This window comes from Coturnix japonica, chromosome 1 (assembly GCF_054131305.1).
Source record: "Coturnix japonica strain WE chromosome 1, WE-NBRP24, whole genome shotgun sequence".
In the NCBI taxonomy this organism is placed as follows: domain Eukaryota; kingdom Metazoa; phylum Chordata; class Aves; order Galliformes; family Phasianidae; genus Coturnix; species Coturnix japonica.
This window is the reverse complement of record NC_140663.1, coordinates 24,240,627-24,266,759: the sequence shown is the minus strand read 5'-3', so window position 1 is coordinate 24,266,759 and position 26,133 is coordinate 24,240,627. Positions and strand designations below refer to the sequence as shown.

The 26,133-nt window shown below is 36.1% G+C and overlaps 1 protein-coding gene across 7 annotated transcripts in view; it reads right to left on the bottom strand.

The window, feature by feature from the left end:
• Positions 1–26,133, bottom strand: part of DOCK4 (dedicator of cytokinesis 4) — a 232,705-nt gene that overhangs the window by 14,208 nt on the left and 192,364 nt on the right. For 4 of the 7 annotated variants that reach the window (XM_015854079.2, XM_015854108.2, XM_015854089.3 and 1 more), the window contains exons 33-47: positions 23,705–23,731; positions 23,445–23,540; positions 21,861–21,921; positions 18,630–18,723; positions 16,299–16,447; positions 15,229–15,315; positions 13,906–14,010; positions 11,438–11,579; positions 10,634–10,800; positions 9,320–9,406; positions 7,050–7,226; positions 3,674–3,757; positions 1,771–1,890; positions 758–879; positions 370–490 (exon numbers count right to left, since the gene is read on the bottom strand). In XM_015854079.2, the coding sequence (XP_015709565.2) occupies positions 370–490; positions 758–879; positions 1,771–1,890; positions 3,674–3,757; positions 7,050–7,226; positions 9,320–9,406; positions 10,634–10,800; positions 11,438–11,579; positions 13,906–14,010; positions 15,229–15,315; positions 16,299–16,447; positions 18,630–18,723; positions 21,861–21,921; positions 23,445–23,540; positions 23,705–23,731 (1,639 nt within the window). The remainder of the gene's footprint in view (positions 1–369; positions 491–757; positions 880–1,770; positions 1,891–3,673; positions 3,758–7,049; positions 7,227–9,319; positions 9,407–10,633; positions 10,801–11,437; positions 11,580–13,905; positions 14,011–15,228; positions 15,316–16,298; positions 16,448–18,629; positions 18,724–21,860; positions 21,922–23,444; positions 23,541–23,704; positions 23,732–26,133) is intronic. The other 3 variants (XM_015854097.2, XM_015854118.3, XM_085513726.1) reach the window with 1 other exon arrangement.

Sequence of the window (26,133 nt, the reverse complement as noted above, 5' to 3'; positions counted from 1 at the left end):
TTTCAGCAAAACAGTGTAAAGAACATTAATGTAACTACACAAAAAGATTTAGTACAGTATCAAATAGAAATGCAATTGATATATTAACATAATTACATCACTGTGATTACTGAATAGTCTAGGTAAACTCAGATAATTTTGCATAGTACACTGAATTTGTCAAAAATTCTTACTCAAAGTTTGGAAGAAACTGTTACATAAAAATTGGTCTTTGTATATCAGGGAGGCTAACAGCCCATTTCGATATTTGCTTTTAAAATGTATCAGCAGTAACTTTTAGATTTCTGAATGAACTAAAAGAAGTATTAACTTAGTAAATAGCTTCGCAAGAAAAAGAAAAGTAGTTTGAATAATGACAGTAATTTGTACCTGCATGTTAAAAACTTCATCAGAGCTTTCTGACTGCCCAGTGATATTGCTGACTTCAGCAGAAGCTTGGGATGACAGTGATGAGGATGAATATCGGTTGACAGCTGGGTAACTCAAAGGACTATTTTAAAAATAATGAAACACAAAATGTTTTACTCTAGTTGCCATTTATAATCTTTCATGTGAAAAACAATGCATGCCATTAATCTCCACAATTTATTCTAACTTTTCTAAAGAGGAAGAAAAGGGAAAAGAGAGACAGAAGCAGATATTCGTACCTGAAGATACTTCAGACTGAACTTAGAGAAAGCACACACACAATAGAAATATTCTAAAGATCATCTTCCACCAGTAACAAAATCTATCAATTTCCAGTAATTTAACTTGCCTGCGTCGTGGTATTACCCGAGCACCATCTGGACTCATAGAAATGGGTACTGAGTTTCGACACACACGAGGACTTCCATTTGGAAAATGGATAGGGCTAGCTTGTACACAGGCAGAATATTCCTGCAAGTTGGTAAAACAAGATTAATTGAAATGAATGTTTAATTGAGAAGATATATCTGCATTTTATCTTGCTAAGAAGGACTTGAGGAGCCTGGTGGGTGAAAAGCTGTACACGAGCCAGCAGTGTGCTCCTGCAGCTCAAAGGGCTAACAGTGGCCAGCAGAGCAAACGAGGTTACTGTCCCCTTCTGCTCTGCCCTCATGAAGTCCCAGCTGGAATAATGCATTCAGGTCTGGGGCCTTCAGCACAAGAAAGGCAGAGGCCACAAAGATGATCAGAGGGCTGGAGCACCTCTCCAGAAGAAAGGCTGAGGGAACTGGGCTTGTTCAGCCTAGAGGAAAGAAGACTCCAGGGAGACCTCATTATGGCCTTCCAGTACTTAGAGGGAGCTTAAAAGCACAAAGAAGGCCAACTTTTTACATGGTCTAATAGTAACAGGACAAGGGAGATTTAAGTTAGATGTTAGGAAGACATTCTTCAGTCAGGGGGTTTGGAACTGGGTAGTTTTGAAGGTCCCTTCCAATACAAACCATTCTATGATTTTAGATTAGCCTCATCATTAGGAAAAATATATATATATGTATTTTAATTTCTTGCTGAAGATATTTTCCCTGTAGTAAAATATGATTATCTAGCTGTAGGCCCCCCTTTTCAGTACAGGGAAGTTGGACTAAATGACCTTTAATGGCTCCTTCCAATTCTAAGGATTCTAAGATTTTTCACTTCACTGCATGGAAAGTTTGTTAACTTTCCCTACGCTCTTACTGAAATTCTGTAAGATGCAATGCAGACAAACAACCAAAAGATGTCACTGTTTGTTGCTTAGGAAAATTAACCACCGTTACTGCAGCTAGATTGTCTTCTGGTTCATCTGTGCACCTGTTCGTATACCTGTATTCCCAAACTAGACTTCATCACAAAGAACTGATCCACCAGCTTTTTGTGTAAAGGTCTCATGTCCTGGGGCACAAACTTCTCATGCACAGCTAAGCCAAACTCCAGAATTTGGGCCTGTAGGAGAGTCAGAAGGAAAAAGAAGAAAAAAAATACATTTTAGATATCTTTTCTGTGCACTTCTATCTTTTGAACAACCCCAAAAATATTTTATGAATCCAAACAAACAACAACAACAAAAATAAACACTAGAATGCATATTCATATAATTTGTTTGCACCCCTGAGAGACTTGTAATCAAAGCAGATCTAAAAGTCTAAGACCAAAATCAGTGACACACAAGAGGATTTAGGCTTCTTCTCATTTTACCTGGGCAACCCTGCCCACAGCAGGAAATTGGGTTGTTCTACTATTATATGAATTGCTAACCTCTGAATTACAAATTAAAAGAGTTAGTGATATTAACCCATCACTTGAAAAACACCACAATGTAACATTAATATATATTACCTAAATTAAAATGAGAGTAGTGAGCCTGCTCTTGTTCGTACTCAGAATATTTGTGCCTTCAGCTGAACTGACCAAAAGATATCACAACACTGACAGAAAAAAAAACAAGGAATTTCCATCTTGCCAAATTCCAAAACTCTGAAATTTTTAACCCAATCTGGCAAGAAAGTTCGAAATTTCAACATTCTGCATAGAGTACAGATAGGTAGAAGTCAATTAAAAGAGTTGAAATTGTATGGTAAATTGGTCAAAATAATTTGTTTCAGCATTTCCAGCCTTCTTATGCACAATTACCCTCTTGGATAGTCTGCCAGTATTCTGCATACTTAGACTGAATTCCAATGGTTAGGTCTCTGCACCCTGACATTTTCTGAGGGCTATGGAAGATGGAAACATTCTCCTTTCATCTCTCCCAGTGAAAAGTCCTAGATCTTTTCCTTCAGTTTCTAACTTGCATATATTTGGTTTATTCATCTTCTCTTTAAAAGAGACTACGTTTAATCATTTGGCTTATTGCATAAGCAAATCAATATCTGGAGATAATTTTATAATCACCTTGCTTTGCTGAAACAAACACAAACAAAGATTAAAATAAATAATAATTAAAAAGCAGAGCAAGTGTTTTATAACATAATCCAATTCTAGAACCTGTGAATTCTATCAACTCATACACGGTTCATTTATTTTTAATCTAAACATTTAGGTAGCAAATTATACAAGAATATTCATGATATCAGGGCTACAAGAGATAGGAAAATGAAGAAATAACAGAATAATTATTTAATGCATAAAAACTCAATTCTGTGATTATATCACCTGGTGTTTATTTTAGTGCCTAACCAGACAGGCAATTGTTATTATTGTTATTAGATATCTTCCACTGTGTGCGTGTATATCCTCATATACTAAACACAACGGTAAAAATGATGTTTGTTCTGTCCTAGTGGTAAAATGCAATGTACAAATGCTTGTTTAAGTCAAACCATTTGCTGAGAATACTGTTTATTCTGTAGCATATACTTGCACATGAGCAGCACTGTAAAATTGTGCCTCTTGTTCAGCTCTTAATTTATAATAGTTTGAAGTGCTTAAGAGGGACAGAAAGAATTAGGGAGAATATATTAACATGAATCACAGAATCACAGAATCACAGGACCTGGAAAGCTGCTGTCTATCTGCAAGCTAATTCAGAAAATACTGAAGACCACAAAGCAGTTGGTAACCTGTGCAACCTGATGTAGCAAGCTTACTTTGGCAGGGGGGTTGGACTCCATGATCTCTGGAGGTCCCTTCCAACCCCTACAGTTCTGTGATTCTGTAACCTCTGAAACTTTGTACTTTATTTTGGTGACCTGGCGGGTGACCGAGCCAGGATTTTTCCCCACTTTACCTGCTCAAGCATCAGCTCCCTCAAGCGTGTAATCTTCTCTCCATCTTCTGGATGGTTCAAAACATATTCTTTGATAAAGAATGCCTAAGGGAAAACAACAACAACAAAAATCACAAAGTAATAAAGCAAGTAGTAACAAATTTTGTTTGTTGTTTTTTGGTTTTTGGTTTTGATTGTTTGTTTTTTGTGGTTTTTTTTACCAACAGTTTCTTTGTGGTATTTTTGATACAAAAACTCTTTTTGCAATGCTCAACAAGTAATTATTCCTTTCTGCATTGGTGGAGAGCATGGATACATAAAATGGAGCCATTCTTGAAGTGGAATTCAATCAGTTGCTCAATATCCTGTACAGATCCTGATTTGAATCTGGAAACTGGCAAATCACAGGTGAAACAAAGGTCACCTGAACTAAATACCTCTCTCCCACCAACTGTGAACTAGGAGTTTCAAATAACTGCAGAGTTAGGCCAGAAGCCTTTTCATACTAGGAGGTTTGCTATCGCTTAAATACATTTGTATTACATTTACATCTTATGCAAAAAGAGCACAGAATTGTAAGCTACCATATGTATCAAAACTGTGCCAGTATTGCAAGAGCATTTCTCACAGTATCTTATACACTCATAATTAGTATTTGAAAGAACTCATAATGACATTGATTTCAGAAAGCCACACTTCTTCACTTCAGGAGCATCTGACAAACAATACATGGGTGTGTTCATGAGCTTACATGACTTTCCATCCCACTTCCAGTGCTTTAATTATACCAGTCATAATTTCCTGAAGTCATTTTTATCTACCAGCCATGGCCTGGACATACCACTCACCTTTTTGATCATACTTGTATCGTACTTAGCATGGCACCTATCCTATCCCACAAGGGGACTGCACTGGATTTACAACTCTGCTTAGCATTATTCTATAAAGAAAATACCCAGCAGCTCATTGGATAGATTTACAGACCTCCTCAGAAGTGCATTTGTCACAAAAGATCACCATTCACATGCATAGTCTTCTCTCCACAGAGCTGACAGGATAACAGTGGCTGCTTTGCGTTGTGTTTCCCATTTGTCTTAGTGATTCACTCACACAGCCCTTACAAGGCCCTCCAACCAACTTCAGCTATTAAAATTTTTGCTGTGCATAATGATTTGTAAATATAGGCAACAGTGGAGCTGGAGATTAATATACCCCTTCCTCTGACAGTTCCAAATTTCATGCTGTGGCAACTCATGAGACCTGTCTAGAAAATGCTTATGAATATCTGTTTTACATGGCTCTCTCACTGCAGATAAGCCAATATGAAGTCTCATAGGTTTAAACTGCAAAAACGAGCCCTCTGATATTGCTTGCTAAATTCTCAAATCCCAAACTTCTGACAGCTGCTTTTTTTCCCCCTCATCTAAAAATCTTGATGTGTTTTCAATTCTGAGCAGGTGGTGTCCCAGTAGTTTTGGGCAGAGATTTATACAGAACTGCAAGAACTGTAGTATGAGTCAGAGATGTAAGAATTTAACTTTCAGCAAAATCCCCAGTACTTTGAGAGGAAAAAAATAATCAGAACTCAACTAAATCCAGTAATTCGTGGAACCTGTGGTTTCCAATAATTAAAAATGAAAGTGCTTCTACTCAGTTCCTAGCATATGCAAAGGAATTAAATGAAAAATATGTTATAACATAAAGTGCAACGTGGGAGATGTTAGTTAACGGGCACAAAACACACTTCATGCTTTTTAGCATACAGCATACAAAAAGACACTGCATAAGAGCTATCACTTCTCTAGGTTTTCCTGGGATGTACTTCTGTACTAAAACCAGTGAATGAAAGGGTAGCTCAAAGGAAGTAATATCAGCCAAATTACTGCATAGTTACAGACGACACCTTTTTATCCTATCAGGAGAAAAGATGGGGAAGAAAAAAAAGCAGAATCAAGAAGGCAGCCGTGGACCAAAAAAGGATTATTTGCTGGATCTTTTTAAATTTGGGAAAGTTGCCAAAAAGGAAATAAAGCATCTATAAAGTCATGGTCATACTTACCTCAAGACCACATGCTTGGTGAAATATACATGTTGTAATGTCCTATCATAGATATACAGCCAAAGAGAGGGGAGGTGGGTACAGAACAAAAAGGAATAAAAAGCTACAGATAAAGCCTATCTAGGAGACCAAGAATTGCAGCTAAGAACAGTAAAAAGAATGGAATGAGCTAGAACTTTCCATATGCTGACGAAGTAGTATTTAGTGGAGAACTACACAGAGACACTTGGCCAGTTCAGATGAAACTCATCTATACTGCGAATTCCAACCAGACATAGCTCTGACGTGTCTATATTGCTCCAGCAACTCCATTTGTGGTGCTTTGTTTTGCTAAATAAGCTTTGTTGTCCTTTTTTCTTTAAAGGCAGCTGGGAGACACCAAACATCCTATGGTTTTACCTTACCCCACAGCTTTCAAAAATGCTGCCGCATTAATGACAGTTTCTGACAGTATACCAGAATCAAATCTCTTGTAGTTTAACTTAAATGCAACTGTATCAAATTTGCCTCTGTTTAATGAACAACAAATTTTACAGCCTTTAAGACAAGCAGGTGGATATTCAACTTGAAATTTTCCGTGGAAAAAACACAAGTAGCTAATTCAAATATTTCAAAAGACTACTGTGGAAAACTGTGAGATCAAACTAGGCTGAGAAAAATAGCCCTCCTTTCTTTTTATTGCTGTTTCAAAATCTCACACTGCTTTGTGAAAATATCCCAAACATTTAAGCTTTTCTTAAGATGATTCAGAGATTATGATAACCAGGCACAGCTTCTGGGGACAAATCTAGCACTGAGATAGAAGTTTGGGTATTTTACATGTATCATAGTTACAGTTCACTAGATTTTTCCAGAAAACAGTTCTCCTTTAGAATACAGAGAAGCAGAAGAATAAGGATATATAAAAATGACTCCATCAGATAAATATATTTGTTGTTATGAACAATTTCTCTTAAATCAGAACATCATCTTACAGACAGAAGTATCTCCTTACTTGGGATGGGCTGTACATATTACAGCAATATAGTTAGAACTGACTACTTCTAAAGAAAGGTCATAGTAAAGAAAAGCACTAACCACTAAAGAATAAAAGGTGAATGTGAATGTTCTCATCACAGGAGTGTGTTTATGAGATTATATGCAGCAGAACAGTTGTTCCCGTACAGTTATATATATTTAACATCAGCTCACATCTAAACTGCAAAATAACTGTAATTAAATGTATAATTTAAAATAGTTTCTATCCTCAATTCATATGGAATTTATCAGTCTAGAGAAATAATTAGAAACAAACAGTCTTGTAACAGATTTTTAATAAACACAAGATATATTGCTCACCTCTTGGTATCTAGTTACACCACCATTAACTGCTGCATCAATGACCCCATTTAGACACATTGTGAGAGGGTTAATGTTTTGCATCTGTCGAGTTTGACACTGACTGATCAGTGTTCTCAGTTGCTGGTTCTTATTTTCCAAGACTTCAATGGCATTCTCAAGGGGACTCATTTCCACCTGTAAGTGAGGAAAATCAGTTAAAAGATGAACGATATTAAAGGTAATTTTTTTTTTGTTGAATTCTAAACCTGAAAATAACACTATTCTATGTTGTAGTGTAATGGGACAGAAAAATTTGTTTTTCAGCTGTAAACTATCTGAACAGAGACATCACATAATCAAGGGACAAAGCAAATAACCCTCTCTAGAAGGTTAATTATCTGACCATGGGAGACTGCTCAGCACCTGCTAGAAAACACATACTTCAGCATGTGGTGAAACTTGGGATTTAGGAGTTTTTGTGAATTGTCCTTGGTAACTCTACCTAATTAAAGGGGAGGTCAGAGAGTGCTTCATTGCACTTATGGACACGGAAAAAAGCTTAAGTATGGGTGAGCTAGTTCCCATATCCAACTTATAATACAGTCAACAGATAGATGATATGGAGAAGCTGGAATGTAAGCTTAGATGACAATCAAGTTACAGTCAAGGGCAATCACTGAACAGGATGTGCCTGTCTTCCAGAGTGTGAGGAAGCTTTACTCACTGTTGGCATGAACTGCAGGAAAAGCAGAAAGCAGAGATGGGAAGAGGGCCCATCTGTAAGTTGGCATAATTTACCAAAACATTAAAGCACAAATCTGAGTCATGGTCCAGTACATGCCCAGAAAAAAAAATTGAGAGCTAGCTGTAGGAAATGGTGTTTATAATGGTAACACAGTAACTGAGGTGGCTCGTCTATACTCCAGTTTCCAGATCATCATTAGTTTGGGGTCATATTAACACAGTAAGGTCTTTGTGGAAGTCAACTAACAAAATTTTGTGATGCTCACAGGTTTGTTTTTGTGGTTTTTTTTGTTTTTTTTTTTCATTTTTTACTAAACTACTTATTCATTTTTCTGAAAAACAGTTAAGTTTTACAGAATCACAGAATCACAGAATTATCAAGGTTGGAAAAGACCTAGAAGGTCATCTAGTCCAACCATTACCAATACTTCCAGGCTAAATCATATTCCTCAGCACCACATCCAAACGTTTCTTGAACACTCCCATGGTCAGTGACTCCACCACCTCCCTGGGCAGTGCATTCCAATACCTGAATACTCTTTCCAAAAAGTAATACTTCCTGATGTCCAGCCTGAATCTCCCTTGACGCAGCTTAAAACCGTTCCCTCTAGTTCTATCACTGATTACACGAGAGAAGAGGAACCCCCTTCAGGAAGTTATAGAGAGCAATAAGGTCTCCCCTGAGCCTCCTCTTCTCCAGGCTGAACAATCCCAGCTCCCTCAGCCGCTCCTCGTAAGGCCTGTGCTCCAGACCCCTCACCAGCTTTGTAGCCCTCCTCTGAACACGTTCCAGGGCTGCGATGTCTTTCTTGCATTGAGGGGCCCAAAACTGAACACAGGATTATTGTTAAGATTAGCTTCAATAGGAAGGGAAAAAATTATAGCTGTTATGTTCTCTGGCTTATCAACTGACCGAATTTTTAGAGATTTTATTCTACGAGCATTCCTTAAAATACATTTGGAAAGTATTTAAGGATTTTCTAAGAAATAAAACAAGGAACGAGAAGAAATTACAATGTGTCAGTAAAAGACTACTATATTAGACACTATTCCTACAAGATCTGCGTAGGCATTCTTCCGTGCCCATGCTGAGAACAGATAACTTCAACAGAGCTCTAGGTAGAAACAGAGATATACCCACATGGCATTTATTATAGTACAGAGAATGGAGAATACTTACATTTCAGGAATGCTGAAAGTCACGTTAAACTACAGATATTCTAAGTATTAAATTTTATGCTGAAAGAAGTAATTTGTTCACAACGACTATTGCCTTTTACTGGGTTCAGACTGCCCATTATTTTTCTCAGCTTCTTTTTTCCTCGCCTCTTTGAATGAACCATAAATCTGGTTTCTTTGTAATACTTTATAAGATAAGAGAAAATGGACAACTCAAAATACTTTGTGAATAATTTTGTTGTAGTCAGCTTCAAAACTTGCACAAATAAATTACATCTGGGCAATTAATCTTAAGTTGTTTTCCAGTAAGCTATGGATGCAGGAGTAAGCAACACAATACAGGTTGCAATCAGTCTCATACTCACTACTTCACGTTTTTCCACTTCAAACCAACGAGAGATTCCAGGTAAACTCTGCACCAAGATCAGTGTAGTTCTCTCCACCCATAGGCTCTACAATATACAACATAAAGTTATTTTCCTAATTTTCCTCTAGAATTTTCTTGATTATTCACAGTTATCTTTGTAAATACATCCACTTGACACCATAAATGAAAACAAGTATTAATATCCAATAATCTATTAATAAGTCCATCCCAGAAGCCTATGACTTTAACATTTCTCAGTACTTTCTATGATTCCTGACTAAACGGTAATTTCTGCTGCTTCTCTACTCTTATACGCATGATATTATTCTGTATTATATGTCGTCCTCACATCTCCAAAAGTCACTCATGACTAAATTAGCATTTTGATACTTCCTTTCTTAGATAGTAACTGAGAAGAGTGAGTTCAGAGCAGAACAATTCAGAGCTCTCCTCTGTGAAATCCTATTTTGGGATTCTAAAATGCACAGTTGATGAGATAGTCCAATGTAATAATATTATGTACTTAGGCAAGAGTCTTATAAAATGACAGTCAAGTAAATGGTTAACTCAACACATAGTACAGATCTTACATAAAATACATACAAGCTATACAATTAAACTAAAGCTCTAATCTTTAGAGGACAACGGATTTACTTTAGCTAATTTTTTACCCTTCTCTCCAACTAAGTAAGGACATTGTTATGGGTCAGAATACCAGAATGTGTCTAGGTCAGGATGTAAGCATTTCTAGTCAATCAAAATTAAAATTTCACCAGAAAAAAATGTAAGATGAATTTCCAGTCTGATATTTTTATAATTTACGTGTTAGGGCAGAGACTTTTGCTCTTCCCTGAGACAAGCTGTAAGTTCAGAAGTAGTTTTCAGTTTTTATGTCACAGGATTGGAACATCATGATGTATTTTAGTCAAAACTGTCATTTCCCTGCTCTCAGTAGAGGGAATTTTTGGTAATCCCATCCATACCACAGAAGAGCAACTTAGCAATGTTTACCTGTCTGCCTCATAAACTTCTCTGGAAGAGGCTGCTCTGCTCTCTGCAGTTCTCCCTTCAATGTATCATCAAAGTAAAAAATGAACAGGTACTTTTTGCTCCCCTGTCATCATATACAAAAAGACCTTTCAGCTTCTACTACAAGAATTTTAACTAAAATTAAGAGTAAAAGAGTCAAATTTGACCTACTGTTGCCTTCAGAGAATTTGTTTGAACACTCTCAGTACAATAACACAGCTGTAATTGATGTTTCAAATAAATCCTTAGGTCTAGTAGTTTGGGAAAGCGCATGGTACTCTACCTTGAACTCGTTCTCCTTGTCCTTGGTACCTTTGTGAAATGGCCTGTCATATCGGAATCGCCAGATGTGATTTACTTTGTAAAAACTCTTGATGTTATCTGGAATGCCATCTCTCTGCAGGACTTCTTGATTTTCTGGGATTGGTGTCACAGCATAGATCTGCAAGTCTGTATGTAAAGAGTTAAGGCTACTCCACATCACTGAAATTAGCAAGCACATTGCCTCCTGATATATGACAGAATAAAAATTCTTTTCAAAGTTTGTATCTTCAAATGCTTCTAGAATATTAATGGCTTTGGAAAGGAACCTCAGACAATTTTGATGGTTTGGGATTTCTTTGTATTATTTTGTTGAAATCTCTTATATAAAGAAGAAAAAAAAAAAAAGAGAGAGAGAGAGAGAGAAATAGATCTACTTACATGGAATAGTACATGGAACAAAATGATTTAATTAAATATATTCTTATATACTGGATGTCATGCCATGCCAGCATTATATTTTATTGTAAGAACTTGAGTTATTATAACTTGAACTGACTTAACATTATCAAAGCTATGAGAGTTCCATGAGCATTTCTGGTTGAAGTAAGAATCTTAATAATCAAGGAATTTTTAAATGAAACCAACAATTATGTGAAAATAAGTCTGAACAAAACAGAGTGAGTGGGACAAATTGCAGGGGATTTCTTACCTACCAATTATTTAAGGGGGAGCTGATAGTCCTTGAAACTGGTTATAGGGGCACCTAAATTTTTGAAACTATAAAAGACAATTAAATAGTCTGGGTTTGTGATTATGTGGATACACTGTGCTTCTGCCTGAAAGATAGTCTCATCTGGTTGATTTGCATGTTGCATAGCAATGGCATGTGGGAACTCATTCAACATTCGCTGCTGGAAGGCCTCCAGCCTTTCATAGTCATGTCCTCGGCAAACGAATTCCTTATTCTGAGAAAAATATGAAAATAAAGAAGAGCACAATATGCAAAAATGAATGGGTATCATTAGGCAGATCTAAGCACACAATCTTAAATACACTCTAACAGCAATTCTTACATCATTTTATCATCCAGAAGGAAAAAAGAATCAAGAGGCCGGGAGGAAAATAAGAAATCTAGAAGAAGGAAAATTACTGTATAAATGATGTTTTATTCACAAGTCTGGTAAAATGAATAATAAAAATCTGAAGGGAAAAAATGTGTAGTTAACCTGAAATAGCAGACTGCTTAAAATATGTAATTCAAACAATATGTAATTCAACAAACAGTTAAAACTATGAAACTAACTGACAGTTCATAAGGAACAAGAAAACTATTTTTTTCAACCTGGATGCTCACAATGAAGTTGCAACATTATTTTCCTGAAATATGAACATAGATACAACACAAGTTAAACATCAAACATGAGCTTTCTGGATGTGAAGCACCCACTGGAACTAGTTCTTAATCTAAACTGCATTTTAATATTTACCATTTTCCTAAAAATATTTTTAAATAAACTTCATTTTTTTTAATCTATGTTAGAAAACTCAATAGTCATTACCGATGTGTTCTTGAAGCAGATTTAGAGAGAAACTATAGTTTCCTTATAGCATCTTGATAGGAAGCAATGAAGTCTGAGATCCTGGATTTCCATGGAAATTGCTAAAAGAAACCAACTACAATGTGCTAATGTGCAACTAGCAGTTAAAATTTGAAAGCTTTACTGTGAAATTTTATTCTTTATTTCTTCCATGGCAAATACATCAGACTGTTTTAAAAAGTTACTAACTGATTCCCTCCACCCTCCCCCCCCCCCCCCCCCAAAAAAAAAAAAAAAAAAAAATTAAATCAAATGTAGTTAAGTTTTGAGGTGTTTCTTGTTGGTGCAGGAAGCATAAATCTGTTGTTTAGTAGTGTTGTGTATGTTTAACTTGGGAAATGCATCACTCTTACTGTGCAGATACATAAGCGTGAAAGACTTACAGATCTGAAAATAAAGCACTCCTTACAGACTTTTTCCAGTACTTGTACTGTATTAGTTGAAGCAGTTTATAGGAACATAAGGCATTATAACCTTTGTAATTAACAGTTTCAAATTGCTTTCTCCAGTAAAGATATACGCAGACAACAACAAAGCCTGTGTGCCCACAAGACTGGTTTTGAGTAAGGATTTAAATGGAGACTTTCATTCTATATTTAAGATCTGGAATTTGCAACTTTCCCAGACACAAAGAAAAATTTGGCTTTTTAGGCCTCCCCCACATAGAGGTGGTTCCATCATCACTTATTGGCATTACTACAAGAAGGGGAGCTTGGATTATAACTGCAGCAGCTCCACAAATAAGATTCTGTTCTCTTCCCAAGGTGACAGTCAATGCAGCTAAACCACTTCAGACTGTGGAAGAGGAAAACAGAATAACAAAAATAAAATTTTCAAGGGCACTTTGGTAGCATCAGAATCTAAGATTAATGTTCAGGAGTAACTTTATATATCTTGCCGGCTTTAGTATGCTCATAAACAATGGATGCTGAATTACCAACTCACTTTAAAAAAAAGTGAGACTGAGGATATAATTCCTTAAACATTTGTGTGGGAACTACTGGATCATGGCCTGAACCTCAGACTGATCACCTGAGGCGAGCACTGAGTCAGCTGTAGGAGCACAGCTGAAGGTAATTCATCTGTGTGGTCAGAAGGGGTGGAGCCTGACTCCACCTCTCCTAGACCTCATTTAAGGGCTGACTACCACTGAGGAATAATCTCTTTGAGGAGATTGTTCATTGTGTGCTTACAACACTAGCGAGCACTTTCATTTGTCTCTATCTTTTCCAACTTGATAATCTTACAGCCTAACTTCTCTGTATTCTATATAACATCTTTATACTCATTGATCGTAGAAATGTTGAATTACTGATTATCCAACTGTAAAATGACACTTCTTTTGATACCTGCCTTCTGAGCAGCCATCAGCAGGAACAGAACGAAGGGAACAGGCTACTACAGAAAGAAGATGGCGATTTGTGGAATAGTTCAGGCACATGGTTTCCAACACAAACTAGAACCTTAAGCCTATGTGGGATTCTAGAAGCCTATCATTTGTCCTTCTGTTAGACAGCACCTTTTCTTGCCCCTGATAACATGAGGATATCACATTCACCACAGAGAATTCCCTGCTTCTCATAGAAGAACTTATACATACTGTGATCAAATTTTCAGGCAGAGAAAGTAATTATGAAAAACAACAACACGAGTCCCAGAATTACTTAAATTGGTTCATTTTCAATTCACTTACTCTCAAGAAGAATGGAAACTTCTTCCCATAAAATCCAACTCTGAAAAATTCTGGCTCTAAACGCTGTTGATCCATAATTTTATCATACAAAGATGCTTCCATCATCTGGTTGAGATTGAAAAGAAACACAATTAGTGTTCTTTGAAAATGTATTTTTACCTTAAGCTGTCACAAAACAAAAGGTGTTTAGACGTACTGCTCTGGAGTACTGCAATTGCAGTGCATCTCTGAGTAAAATTAAGGAGCCGTATTCAAAACAGTCATGTTCAAATCATACCAGTTCCCAACAATTTCAGTGTCTAACGTGAGTTTCTTGAAAAGCCTCATGGTAGTAATTATATCATTAATATCAATACTTATTTTACTCAAAATATAAACATAAAGTCATCTTTATGTCAGACTTTTTTTCTAATTATGAGATTTCACAAAAAAATTCCCTGTTTGTACTTTTTTTTTTTAATGCCGTGAAAAAAAAAAAAAAAAAAAAAAGCATTAACCCCATATTAACCCCATTTCAGCGAATGTAAACATCTATTTAATGTGTATGTGATATCAGTAACTGCTGACTTTATACTGCTACAAGAAATCCCCTAGCTCCTTTTTAGGTTAAAACATATGTGGCACACATATAGTAGAAAGACACTGACTAATGCAAGCACAGAACACATCAAGTACAATTAATTAAACATGCATAAACAAATTATTTTGTTAATACGATGACAGTCATTTTTTGTTCTTGCCTACAGAATTCTGCTATTATCTAAATATACATATTAGTCTATAATAATATATTATTTAGTAAGCAGATCATAAAGAGTATTATAGTCATTGCATTATGACTGTGCCATGAATAACTCCTTTTGTCTATATGAATTAAGCAGATCATATGTTTATGCAATACACTGATTAGCAAAGTTGTATGTTACTTGTTGCAAACTGTCTGTTTCCAATTACAACTGCAAAGTCATGCTGCTGCTCCTAACAAAGGCCTGCATAGAGCACATTCCATGGATGAACAATAGGGAATCAACAAAACTGCATTGATAGATACAGTATTTTTGCATGAGCATGCACACAAAGGCAGTGTTTTACAGGTACAAACACTGCAAGACCTCTTCTCACACTTCAGCTTACACATCTTTTTATGACCTGTTAGAGAAAACAAGTACAAGCTTAAAAAAAAAAGAAAAAAAAAAGGAAGTGTTTTCAAATGGAACTGAAGGACTGCTCAGTGGCAAACTTAGGTTTCCAGGTAACATTTTATATTCCCAATGAAAAAAGCTTTTTGATCCATGATTGATGAAAAGAACTTAGGTACGTTACCCTCATCTTGCTAAGGTTTCTGTAGTCATAGTAGCTCTCATACTGTTCAGCAATTTTCCTGCATAAAATAATGCCATTTTCCCAACACTGCAAGCAAGTAAAAGATGTTTAGTAATTTCACAACAACTGTTTGACAATTTGTGACTTATTAGTGAAGTCTGTTCTTTCTACACCAGGTCATACTTCCAGTATGGAAGTGAAAATAACTGAACATATTGTTCATTAGACATACAGATAACTGTTAAGTAATACTGATGAATTATTTGATGGACTGATTGAAACGGGTAGGATTTTCACATTTTAAAAATCTGTTCCCCTTAACATACCCTGCTTAATTTTTGTTGTTTGGAATATTTTATTGCATAATACGATTTAAACTATAAACTGATCAGAGAATTTTCTGTAAGAAAAAAAAAAAAAGATCATCAGCATTCATTTAAAAACATTTCCAAGGCTTACCCGAACATTATACTATCTATGCAAAATTGCAGTGAATTGCCTGTTCATCCCTGGGATAAATAATCACACAAAGGGTATATAAAATTTTAAACTGCAGGATAATTGCTCTTGCATAATTCAGAATAAGCATTCTCAAAGATGACAGTGAACTGTGACCTCCCCAAAAACTTCTCCTTTTAGAGATTCTGCAGTTGATATTCAAAATGACACATCACAATTTAGGAGATGCAAACACAGATCTAATAGAATCCAGATGCTTGGAATGTTATTCCTCACTTGGTCAGTCAGTGAAATGCATAAGGTTTTTTTTTTGCTGTAGGGCTCATTTTCACCAACCTTTAAAATGGGGAGAAATTATACCACCTTTTAAAAAGTCCTTCGACAGTTGCAAAGAGAATTGCTACACAAGTAGAAATTATTCTTATATTTAAGTGTGGGAGAGTTCTAGGATGCAAACAGAATTAGAAGAAACCTACTGTGTCGCTAAGTAACTGCTTAATCAGGTCGTGACAAATACTTCCCATCTATATTAGAAAATGCAAAACTGGAAGTAAGCCCTCGAGTGAATTAACTATCCTTTCTAGATTTATTCGGTAAAAAAATATTTTTACCTTTCCCCTATCAAAGTTTTGAATGATAGTCAGATGGAGATACTCTTTACGTTGCCACTCTGTTTGCATGGGGTAGTTTAGAAATTCTCTCAGGGGCCGATCAGACCACTCCAACAACTCATCGTACAGCAAGAGTGTGTAGGCAGCCTCTGCAAGACAAATTACACCATAATACATATAAACACCAAGCAAACAAAACAAAGAGAAAGTACATCGTAGTGTTTATACTCTTACTGAGATACACCTTTTTGGAGGAAAACGGATGCATTTGAAGTAATAAAAACAGGTGGTTGTGGTGATTTTGGGCATTCTTAAGTTGCCTACTAGACTTCTTTTATTGCAGAGTTAATATGCTGAGGTAGGTGAACTTGCCCCAGAAAACTGTATCTTACTTCTGACTCTTGCATGTATATTCTTCTAAGTCAGATGATGTCAACCAGGCTATACAGGGATTTTTTATTTTTTTTTCTAATAGTGTTCCTCTTATGCACCTAGACTAATAATATGTGGATGAAAAGCCATCGCTACAGAAGATGTTTATGGGGAACTGTGATTTGAATACAAATGTTGTAAAACGCAAAACATGGTGTAAAGCAATGCTGCATTACAACATGTATGCAGAAGAGGGACCACTTGAAGTTGCATACAGTCTTACTTCTCACATCACACAGCTTTCAGACTGCTTGACTAGAAATATATGTTTTCCAAGTTTCAAGCTACAGTTTTGTAGTAAAAACATGCAGCATGCTTACATAACAATTTAGAAAATATCCATGAAGTTGATAACAATCATTCAAAATTGAAAGAAAGAAAAAGAGCAGAGCATAAATAGATGTCAGGAGAGCTCACTACTTCCCTTCTAACTTGTCCCCAAGTTCTTAGCCAGGATTTTTGTTTTCTAAAAAAAGGACTTTTTTATTCACAAAGAATTAAGATGCATTAGAAACAGTCCTGTAAATCATACTGAGAAAGGAGAGGAGAAATATTTTAAGTAAGCTGACTTCATCCCTGGAATGAGACTGTGCAGTTAGCAAACTAATGGTACAACGTGCAGGAACTCAGCTGAAGTAGCAGACTTCTACTCTCGTGTACTTGAATTCAGTCAGTTCACAAATGATCTGTATGTTCTCACTGACTGATAAGCAACACAATGGACTGCTTAAGTCTATTTTCAATTGGAACTTCTTCTAACTTGAAGTTAGACTGCTTCTAACCATGGGTGTGAGCCAATTCTTCTCTGAGTCTCTCACAGCAAAATAGATCTTGGAGTCATGATATGTGCCATGGCGAAGAATGCAGAAATCACACATACCGTTAATATTAGAATGGATAGCAAAACAAAATGAAAAGGCTCATATCACTGCTGAAAGTGAATTGGATATATACTTGCAGTCAGTTTCTAAAGGGAACGCAGCATTGCTTAAAGAGTTGCTAACATCTGTTATGTAAGATCAGGAAATTAATAATTTGGCAAAAAAGCCAGCTGGGACTAAGATAGTAGTGCTTGATAATCAAAACTCTTTTGTGATTCACTTCTGCCAGGTCACACGAGGAAATGAAAATCCTCTCCTTAATATACCCTGCAATCTAGTCTAGACTTTAAACCCATGAATAGCAAGGAGACTATAAAAATTCCAAGCTAAGGACATTTCCTATGGATCTCAGGAAATTCACTGCCAGTCGGTACCCAGTAGGTACACTAGTCCATTAGCCAAGAAATCTACTTTTAAGAATGAAAACAGTCTCCAGAGATTCTGAACACAAAAAGCTGCTGTTGCAATCACTGGGAAATGCACAGAGGTATTACAAGGTCACTTGAGTATTTTGGCAACCAAAGACTTTTTAATTTAAAGAGATACTGATTTTATCCATTCCAAATATTCTTCATAACAGTCACTCAGATGAAGTGCCCCTTTTGTTGTATAAATAACAACCATGCGCTCATCTGCTTACTTTTCCATTTAAATGATAATGACAATTTGGCCCTGGTGCCAAATTCACATTGAAAAACATTGGACAATAGTACTGCAAATGTGATATGCAAAGATTCACACTACCAAACAGATTCTCATAAACCTCATCTAAGCTTTACTCCTCTTGGCTGAAGAACGACTCATGATATATATGGCTAGTGTGCATCAGCAGTCGTTGTTTCAACAAACAGAGAAAGTAGCAGAGTTGTAGGTCTCAAAGAAGCCCCAGAACTCTGAGGGAGACTAACTGAGCAAGAAAACCCAGCCTGAGTTTGTATATTCTGCACTGCACATACATATTGAAAGTTTGCAAGTCACAGTCTAGCCTAAATACCTTTTCTATTTAGCATTTAGTTACCTGTAAAGTTTTGTGCTTTCAGATGTAGGTCATAGAGCTTATGAATATAGCGAATATACATCTCTTCTTTGTTCAGTTCAGTCTTGTAAAAATTCTGCAATAAAATTGAATTTCATAATGAAATGTAGTAGATAATAAATACATTTACCAAAAACAGAAGACTTTCAATATAATGTTTATCTCATACATTTGGGAGACCAGCTAACATATATATATATATGTATATATTTAATAAAGAAAAAAAACTAACAGAACCGAAATCTGATGTTTCTTTCTCTAAAAACATTAACCCACCCTCAAAATATGCCCATTCGCCCTTACTTAGACTATTTAACATCTTGCTGAAAGGTCCTTGTTGATTTTAAAATGCTGACATTGCTCTAACTTTTGTATTCATATTTTAACAAAATATCTACTGCCTAGTATGTCTGCTCTTCATTCTTGCATAGTAAAATGCCAGAAAGACTTTGGAACATTGCAAAGAACTGTCTGGTACTGTAAATAGCAAAATGCCAAATGAAAAACGTGCTTTCTTCAGCCCTGACTTATGCTGGGAACTGAATACATAAATACTGAATGTATGATTGCAATGCATAAGTTGCACACTAAAGTAATATTCAGGACAAAATTTATCTAGCTAGAGATTTCTGGATGAGTAACTTCTGTTTTCTGTAATTTAGATAAAATATAGGATGCAACATCAAAACTTTTAGTTCAGTATTTGCAAACCTAAACCCAAGTATGAAAAGGTTATAAGAAGAGGAGGACAATTCTATTGCACTGTTCACCATGGGCATGAAGGTACATTTCCCCTTGTAGCTACATTTAATGTTTAGGATAACATGTTCTGGTTAACAAAAAAATGTACAGGATAGAAAAATCCAGCACTGTTTCTCCTTAGCAATGAACTGTTTCTTCTCTATTATCCAAAACTATAAATATATGAACTATATATAGCCAAAATGTTTCTCTTATTGGAAAGTATTCTTGTGTGACAGTTTTGTACATTGAATTATTATCAAAGAGAAAAGTGGGAGAAACATTAAAATAGTATAATAAAAATACTACTGAGCTGAGGAAAAGGAAAAAGAAACCCTAGCTTCATAAAATGGCTTTCAGGCCAACATGCACCGTCACAATAAGAAGACTTCTCTTTTCCCCCCATTACGTGTAGTGCTAAAGGCTCCAGGATTTGTCACAACTTTAAACTGTGCTTGCCAGCTGTTAAAGGCTCAGCAGTAAGTCCAATAGGTCTATCAGGCAGACTACATTAAAACAACCCAATCACAGCTTGGATTTGTCATGCAAATATAGTGATAAAGGGTTCATGTTTTTTCAACAGACTCCTTCAAGACATAATGAAGACGAAGTATTCAGAAGGGGACAAAATATAAAAAGCAGACATCCTTAATTAATAAGAACCTTTCTTTTTTCTTAAGAAACAAACATAGTGCAAACAGCAAACAGATAGCATTCTACTCTATGATATCATGTAATGTTCCAGTGTAGACCAACACAGGAAACATCTCATTCTAAAAAGATATAATTCAAAATGAATAGAATCTGAAATACAAAGAGAAAAACTCAGTAACTCTAAGCAAGTCAAAAGTTAACCCACATTCTTTCAATGCTTTTCTATGGTTCTATGATGATCAAGTTATTCCATTAGAAATTCATCTTCAAAGTTAGGTGATTCTTACATTTAAGGATCACTATTAAACACCTTTTAAACCAGCCTTTCTGAACAAACATTGCAAATGCAAAGCCAGTCTCTGATGATCCAAAGAGTGGATAGAACAGGAAAAAAAAATCCTACCTTTTCCTTTTGTATAAGTTATTGATACCAGTACCTCAGCATATTTCATGATGTAGCATAATTCCAGTTAGTTTGATAACTGTTAACTTGATCAATTCTACTTCCCAGAAGAACAGCATGTACCTCTATGGCTAAACATAAACATTCCCTTTTCAAGCCAATCAATCTTCTCATCTTTGGAAGTCAGATTACCTTTGAAGTGTTAATGAAAAAATGAAGTATTGCTTCTTTATGTTTCAAATAATGTTAGGATCAAACTTCACTTTTCAAAATTTGATATTAGTTGTTGCTCAGGTGGGGTAGAAAATCTCCCTTAACCTGTACAAGCCATAGAAAATCCTATTAAAAGCATAATGGTGTTCAGGGGGGTTTAAAATGCTTAAAATTTGTTTTTGTTAAAATCTTGAATGATTTACTAATAAAAGTTTTAGAAGTCCTTACTGGTAGAATGAAAGTAATCCAGGTACTTTACAGAACTGAAATCATGCCAGAGATTCTGATACAAGTCCAGCTGCTCTATGGCTGTGTAGTAAACATATTCCATATTTGGAGAGTATGAGTTCCTTGCTGAAGAAATTCTTTATTCTCTCATGTATAACTGCTACTTAGAAGTGCTATCAAATTGTTTTGCTGATGACAAAAATGCAGAATTATGAGTCAACTTATTCTGCTTTTGTCCGTGGCTAAAAATATAGCTTTCCTAAATAAACATATTGAAAATGGAAAATTTCCAAGGTTAACAGAAATCAACAAACTTGTCAGTAGAAACTGGCCTAGAACAAAAATGCATCTCATAAACAAAAGTGAAATGTTTTCCATAGTACAGACTGGCACTGATGGTTGGTTACATGACAGGAAAAAGTCTGGTTCCTGGCTGAACCATCTTTTAGGAAGACGGGAAACCTGAGAAATGTCATTATCATTGGGTTTTGGGGAAGCAGAAAGGTTTGTTTCTGTCTGAGAACTCAGAGACCAATTACATTTAGAAAATACTTTGCAAAATGTATCTAGGAGGAAGGGAAAAAAAACTGAATGAAACAGTATTAGAGACCTCTCAGAATCCAACTACACAAAGGAAACTACTGTATCAATTTCATCCTGAAAACACTATCAGCAATACTAATCATAGAATACCTTATGTTGGAAGGGACCTTAAAAATCATTTCATTCCAGCCTCCCTACTGTAGGCAGGGTTGACAATCACAGGATCAGGCTGCTCAGGGCCCCATCCAACTGGGGGATGCCAGCAGAGATGGAGCACCCACAGCCCTGCTGGGCAACCTGTGCCAATGCTTCACCACCATTCTGTCAACTAAAACTGCATCAAGAAACAGGCTATTTCCCATTCAAATATATGGCTGTATAATTGAAAATGCTTAACTGTAATAAAAAAGGGCAAGAAAAATTATACAAACCAAAAGGCTAACAGTGCAGCCAATTTTCTTGCCATCCACTTCTCCCATTTTCATGCAATCCCTGGAACAGAAAATAAAACAAAAGGAACAAAGTTTATCCTTTTCTCAACACGAAGCACACCTGTCATTCATTTGCTACATGACCCCTGGAGATTCATTTGATCTCCTCATACCTTAATCTCAAATTGTGGCAGCAAGAGCCAACAAGACAGTTCTGCTCCCCTATGGCTCTCAGGCACTCATTCTCAGCCCTGCACTGCTACCTACAGAACTCTCAGGAAGCGAAAAAAGTTAGGCAGCACGTTTGGATGGGTTTCACTTAGTCCATCTCAGTCAGACCACCGCAATCCAACACAAACATTTATGTTGGCACAAGGAACACTGTGACAGGAGTGAGAGGATCAATCTACTTTCTTCACAGTGTAGACCTGAAGCAGTCATGGAATTACAACATTAGTTCCTCTGTGAAAAAGCAGAATGATCCTGACAGCTTTTTTAGAATGCTTTGATGTCCTTTAAATTTTACTAATAGCACTCTATAACCAGTATCATTTATTATTTGGGAGGGAACACAGATTATTCACAGTCAAAATTTAAAAAGGAACCACAAAGATTTTGATTAGTCAACAAAGATAGTGTCAGTACAACCATAATGGAGTAAAAAAGTAACAAACAGGCACGGCTGTGCAGTCACTAAAATAAATTTTACATAACTTCTAAACATTCTTGCATACATGAACTGAACAATCGTCTCAAATACTCTAAACCACCACTTGCATAAACAGTTGTTCTGAAAGATGTCGGGTTCACAGCGCTGGAGGTTGTAATCCTGCTCATCCCTGAGGAGGAACAGAACTGTACTATTCCTCAATAAAAAGTAAAAACACTTGGGAGTTGTTTTTTTTTTGTTGTTGTTGACGAAATAGCTTTATTCTCAAGCTGTTGTTGGGGATAGCAGAAGTATCAAGCCTCACCGTGTCCCCTGTGCAGAACTGGATACAAACCAAATGTTTAAGCTCTAGAAAGTACTACAATTTGCCCTTGAAAAGGCCTAAGCTGTAGTCTTAAATTTCTACATGGATTTCAAAAATCACTGAGAAAATCACTTACAGTCTCCCATTCCTACAAAACAGGATATGTCTCTTCTTTCCCTTTCATTTTTTTTCTGTGGTACAGTCAGATGCAAGCTTCTCACCCAGAGATCATGTTTCTGTATACATGCTTAGCGTGCCAGCTGACACTACTACTAGGCATGATTGACAGAGTGATAAGAATTTTACATATTCTGTAAGACAGCTGTCAGGTGATTAGCATTGAGCTTAGTGACTTCAGACAGACTTGAGTCACTAACCCACTGCTGGAAGTTCCGATATTCCAGGTAACAAACTGGTGCATGCGACTAGGTTTTCATATCATGTGAGGGATTCTCTGTTTTCAGACATATTGTGCAACTAGCAAGTTGACTAAGTAGCTGCGGCCAGAGATCCTAAGTTGATACGTCCATGTAAAGTCACCATTTGTACAAGATTCCCATGCTCATCTCCTAACATTTTTAAGATGACAACCTTACTGAAAGATAATCACCTGTAGTCCAGTAACCTTTCCATGAGGCGAGTCACAGTTGCAATTAATGAAACACCACTTTCTCTCCATGTTTCCCGCTCAATTTTCTTCAGCAGACTGAAAAAAAACCAAGAAGCCAGAACAATTTCATTATTCAACTGTCACCATGACAACTATTCTGCTTTTACCAATACCTTAATTCCTTAGCAACAACTTTGATAGTTTGTTTTTTCTTTCACAAACACCCTCCCAAGAAGCACAATTTGCAAACAATGTCTTACCTAGGATAAGGACCAAAAAGTGGAATTCTAGTCCAGGAAGCATTGACAAAACAAATGATTTTTAAATTAGCTGCATCAGATTAAAATATATCAAATACTGAATTTTCAGAATATATTAAAATTCCAAAAATTTAACAAAGCTTTCAGATAAAATTCATATGTCAATTCACAAAACAGAACTTCTCTAGATTTATTTAGAAAAGAACATGTACCTGCTCAATAAACCTTTTTAGTAAAACCCCAACTTTTTAAACAAGGATTTTTCTTCCTTGCTTCTCTAATAGTTTGGCATACATTTAATTTAAGAACAATAAAAGGATTTAAAAAATATGGTTCTCCCCATCACACTTACTATTTTCTTCAGAGAACAAATTATTATTACACATAAAATTCAAATCAGCTTAAATTGCTGTAAGATTCTTTATTAAAACCCATGTTGAGCAGAATTCTTGTATGAAAACAAATTACAGATTGAAGTAAAAAGATTTTAAAATGTTACTGTAAGTGAAGCTGTCAGTAAAATCTTACTTAATACATCTGCTAAATATCTCTTATTTTCTCTAAGTTTATCAAATATTAATCATCTGTGTATGAATTTCCAACATTTCTTCTCTGTTTGAGGATGAACATGAAAGTATTTATCTACATAGTTGTTACTCCTCTGTTTTTGTGCATTACCTCTGATGGATGACATGCCTATGGAGATATTATGGCAGTCACTCTGAAAACACACTCAGGTATCGTTCCCATTGAAGCCTCTGAAAAACTGCTACATCTGTATACTTGGGGCTTTTTAGAGAGCTGCTAATAGCATTTCCAAACCTTCTGTCAGCTCCACTGACCTTCATCTATACTGAGCATGTTCAATCCCATAAAACTCCTACGTCCAAATTTCATCAAACACATAGCAGCGCCCAGTAACTCCTACATGCCAACTGCACTAACTATGCTCTCCAGTTCTGTTCAGCTCCTTCTATACAGAGGAATGCCACCAATGCAATTCTAAAAGCTATACTGACCTAAATAAAGCTGTGCTGTGCTGGAGGAAACACTGATCTTCAATCTGCATCCTGATATCAATCTTAGATTCACCACTTATTTGTAGGGGGCAATGAGATGTGTTCCCCTCACGTTCAAAGACTGGCTACCTGGCATTGCTAGAAGAGACAGATGATAAAGCCGTCTCCTATCAAAAGACGATGAAGCACTATGGCATCTCTGCTTTCCATACAGATTGCATAAACTAACAATTTGCTTTTAAACTCCTGATGTTTCCTTTCAGTACAAGTTTTTGTGTCTAACAAAAGTATAGCCTGTTACATTATTAAGCACTGATTACTACAGTGACTTTTCCTTTCTACTGCCTTTTAACTCTATGTTAAAAAGGAACATTTCAACCTAAATTCACCAAAATAATTGCCTACAGTTCCTACATTAGTAGATGTCTGAACTCTCTTTTAAAACAGATGAGTTCAGTCTACACTTGAGTCATGTCTACTCATTATAAATATTTGTTACAAATACACACTTCCTATGAATGGGTGGTGTAGACCCATTCAGAATACTTATTCACACTGACATGAACATTGTAAGTGGACAGTTTTATATCTTGCCTTCTGATGCATGCCTCCTACTCTCTACCATACATCTTTCAACACAAAAAAACCATTCAGAACAAAAGAGGTACTCAAATAAATTCCTTGGCTTTCTCATGGCGAAAGAAAAGAATGTGACATAAGTGACTGGCTCTAGTTAAGCTTTCTGTCTTTCTAACACCCTGTGTTTGAAAACAGACACACTTTTAACATCTCTCTTCTATTTAATCTTCTTTCTGTATCGATTTGCTTTCTAAATGCAACCTCTTCCCCAAGTGAAGACCTAAACACAGGCAAAATTCTTCCTTTGCCTGTGTTATGCCTTCCTTGATCATACAACTCCTGGTCCCCAAAGTATAGCCAAGATGCTAAATTATATAAGGGAAAAAATGAAAACACTATATCTGGGCTCAACTGAAGATTCTTTTTTTTTTTTTTTTTTTTTTTTGTGGTGGTGGTTTTGTTTGTATCTTGTTATCTCCATACTGGAGTACAAAGTTCTCCAGATACCTCAGTTTAGTCAGAGATGTCCTAGTTTACTCAGACAAGTCAAACTTTGCAGTAGTTCGTAAATGGAAGAGGAGCTTTCCAAACCTCAGAATGTTCAAGGTGGACTAAAAGACTTGGTCTGGAGTCTAATGGAATGGAACAAGCAGGGCTGAATTCAATCACACAGACAGAGGAAGAAATGAAGAATGAAGACAGCATGGGAGAGAGAGTAGTCAACACTTTTTATACAACAGCTTTATGTCTCATGAATTCACCCAAGATCTAACAGAGATAGGTATTAAGCGTCAGATTAGCTTGAATCCTACTTGCAATTATTTCAAAGAG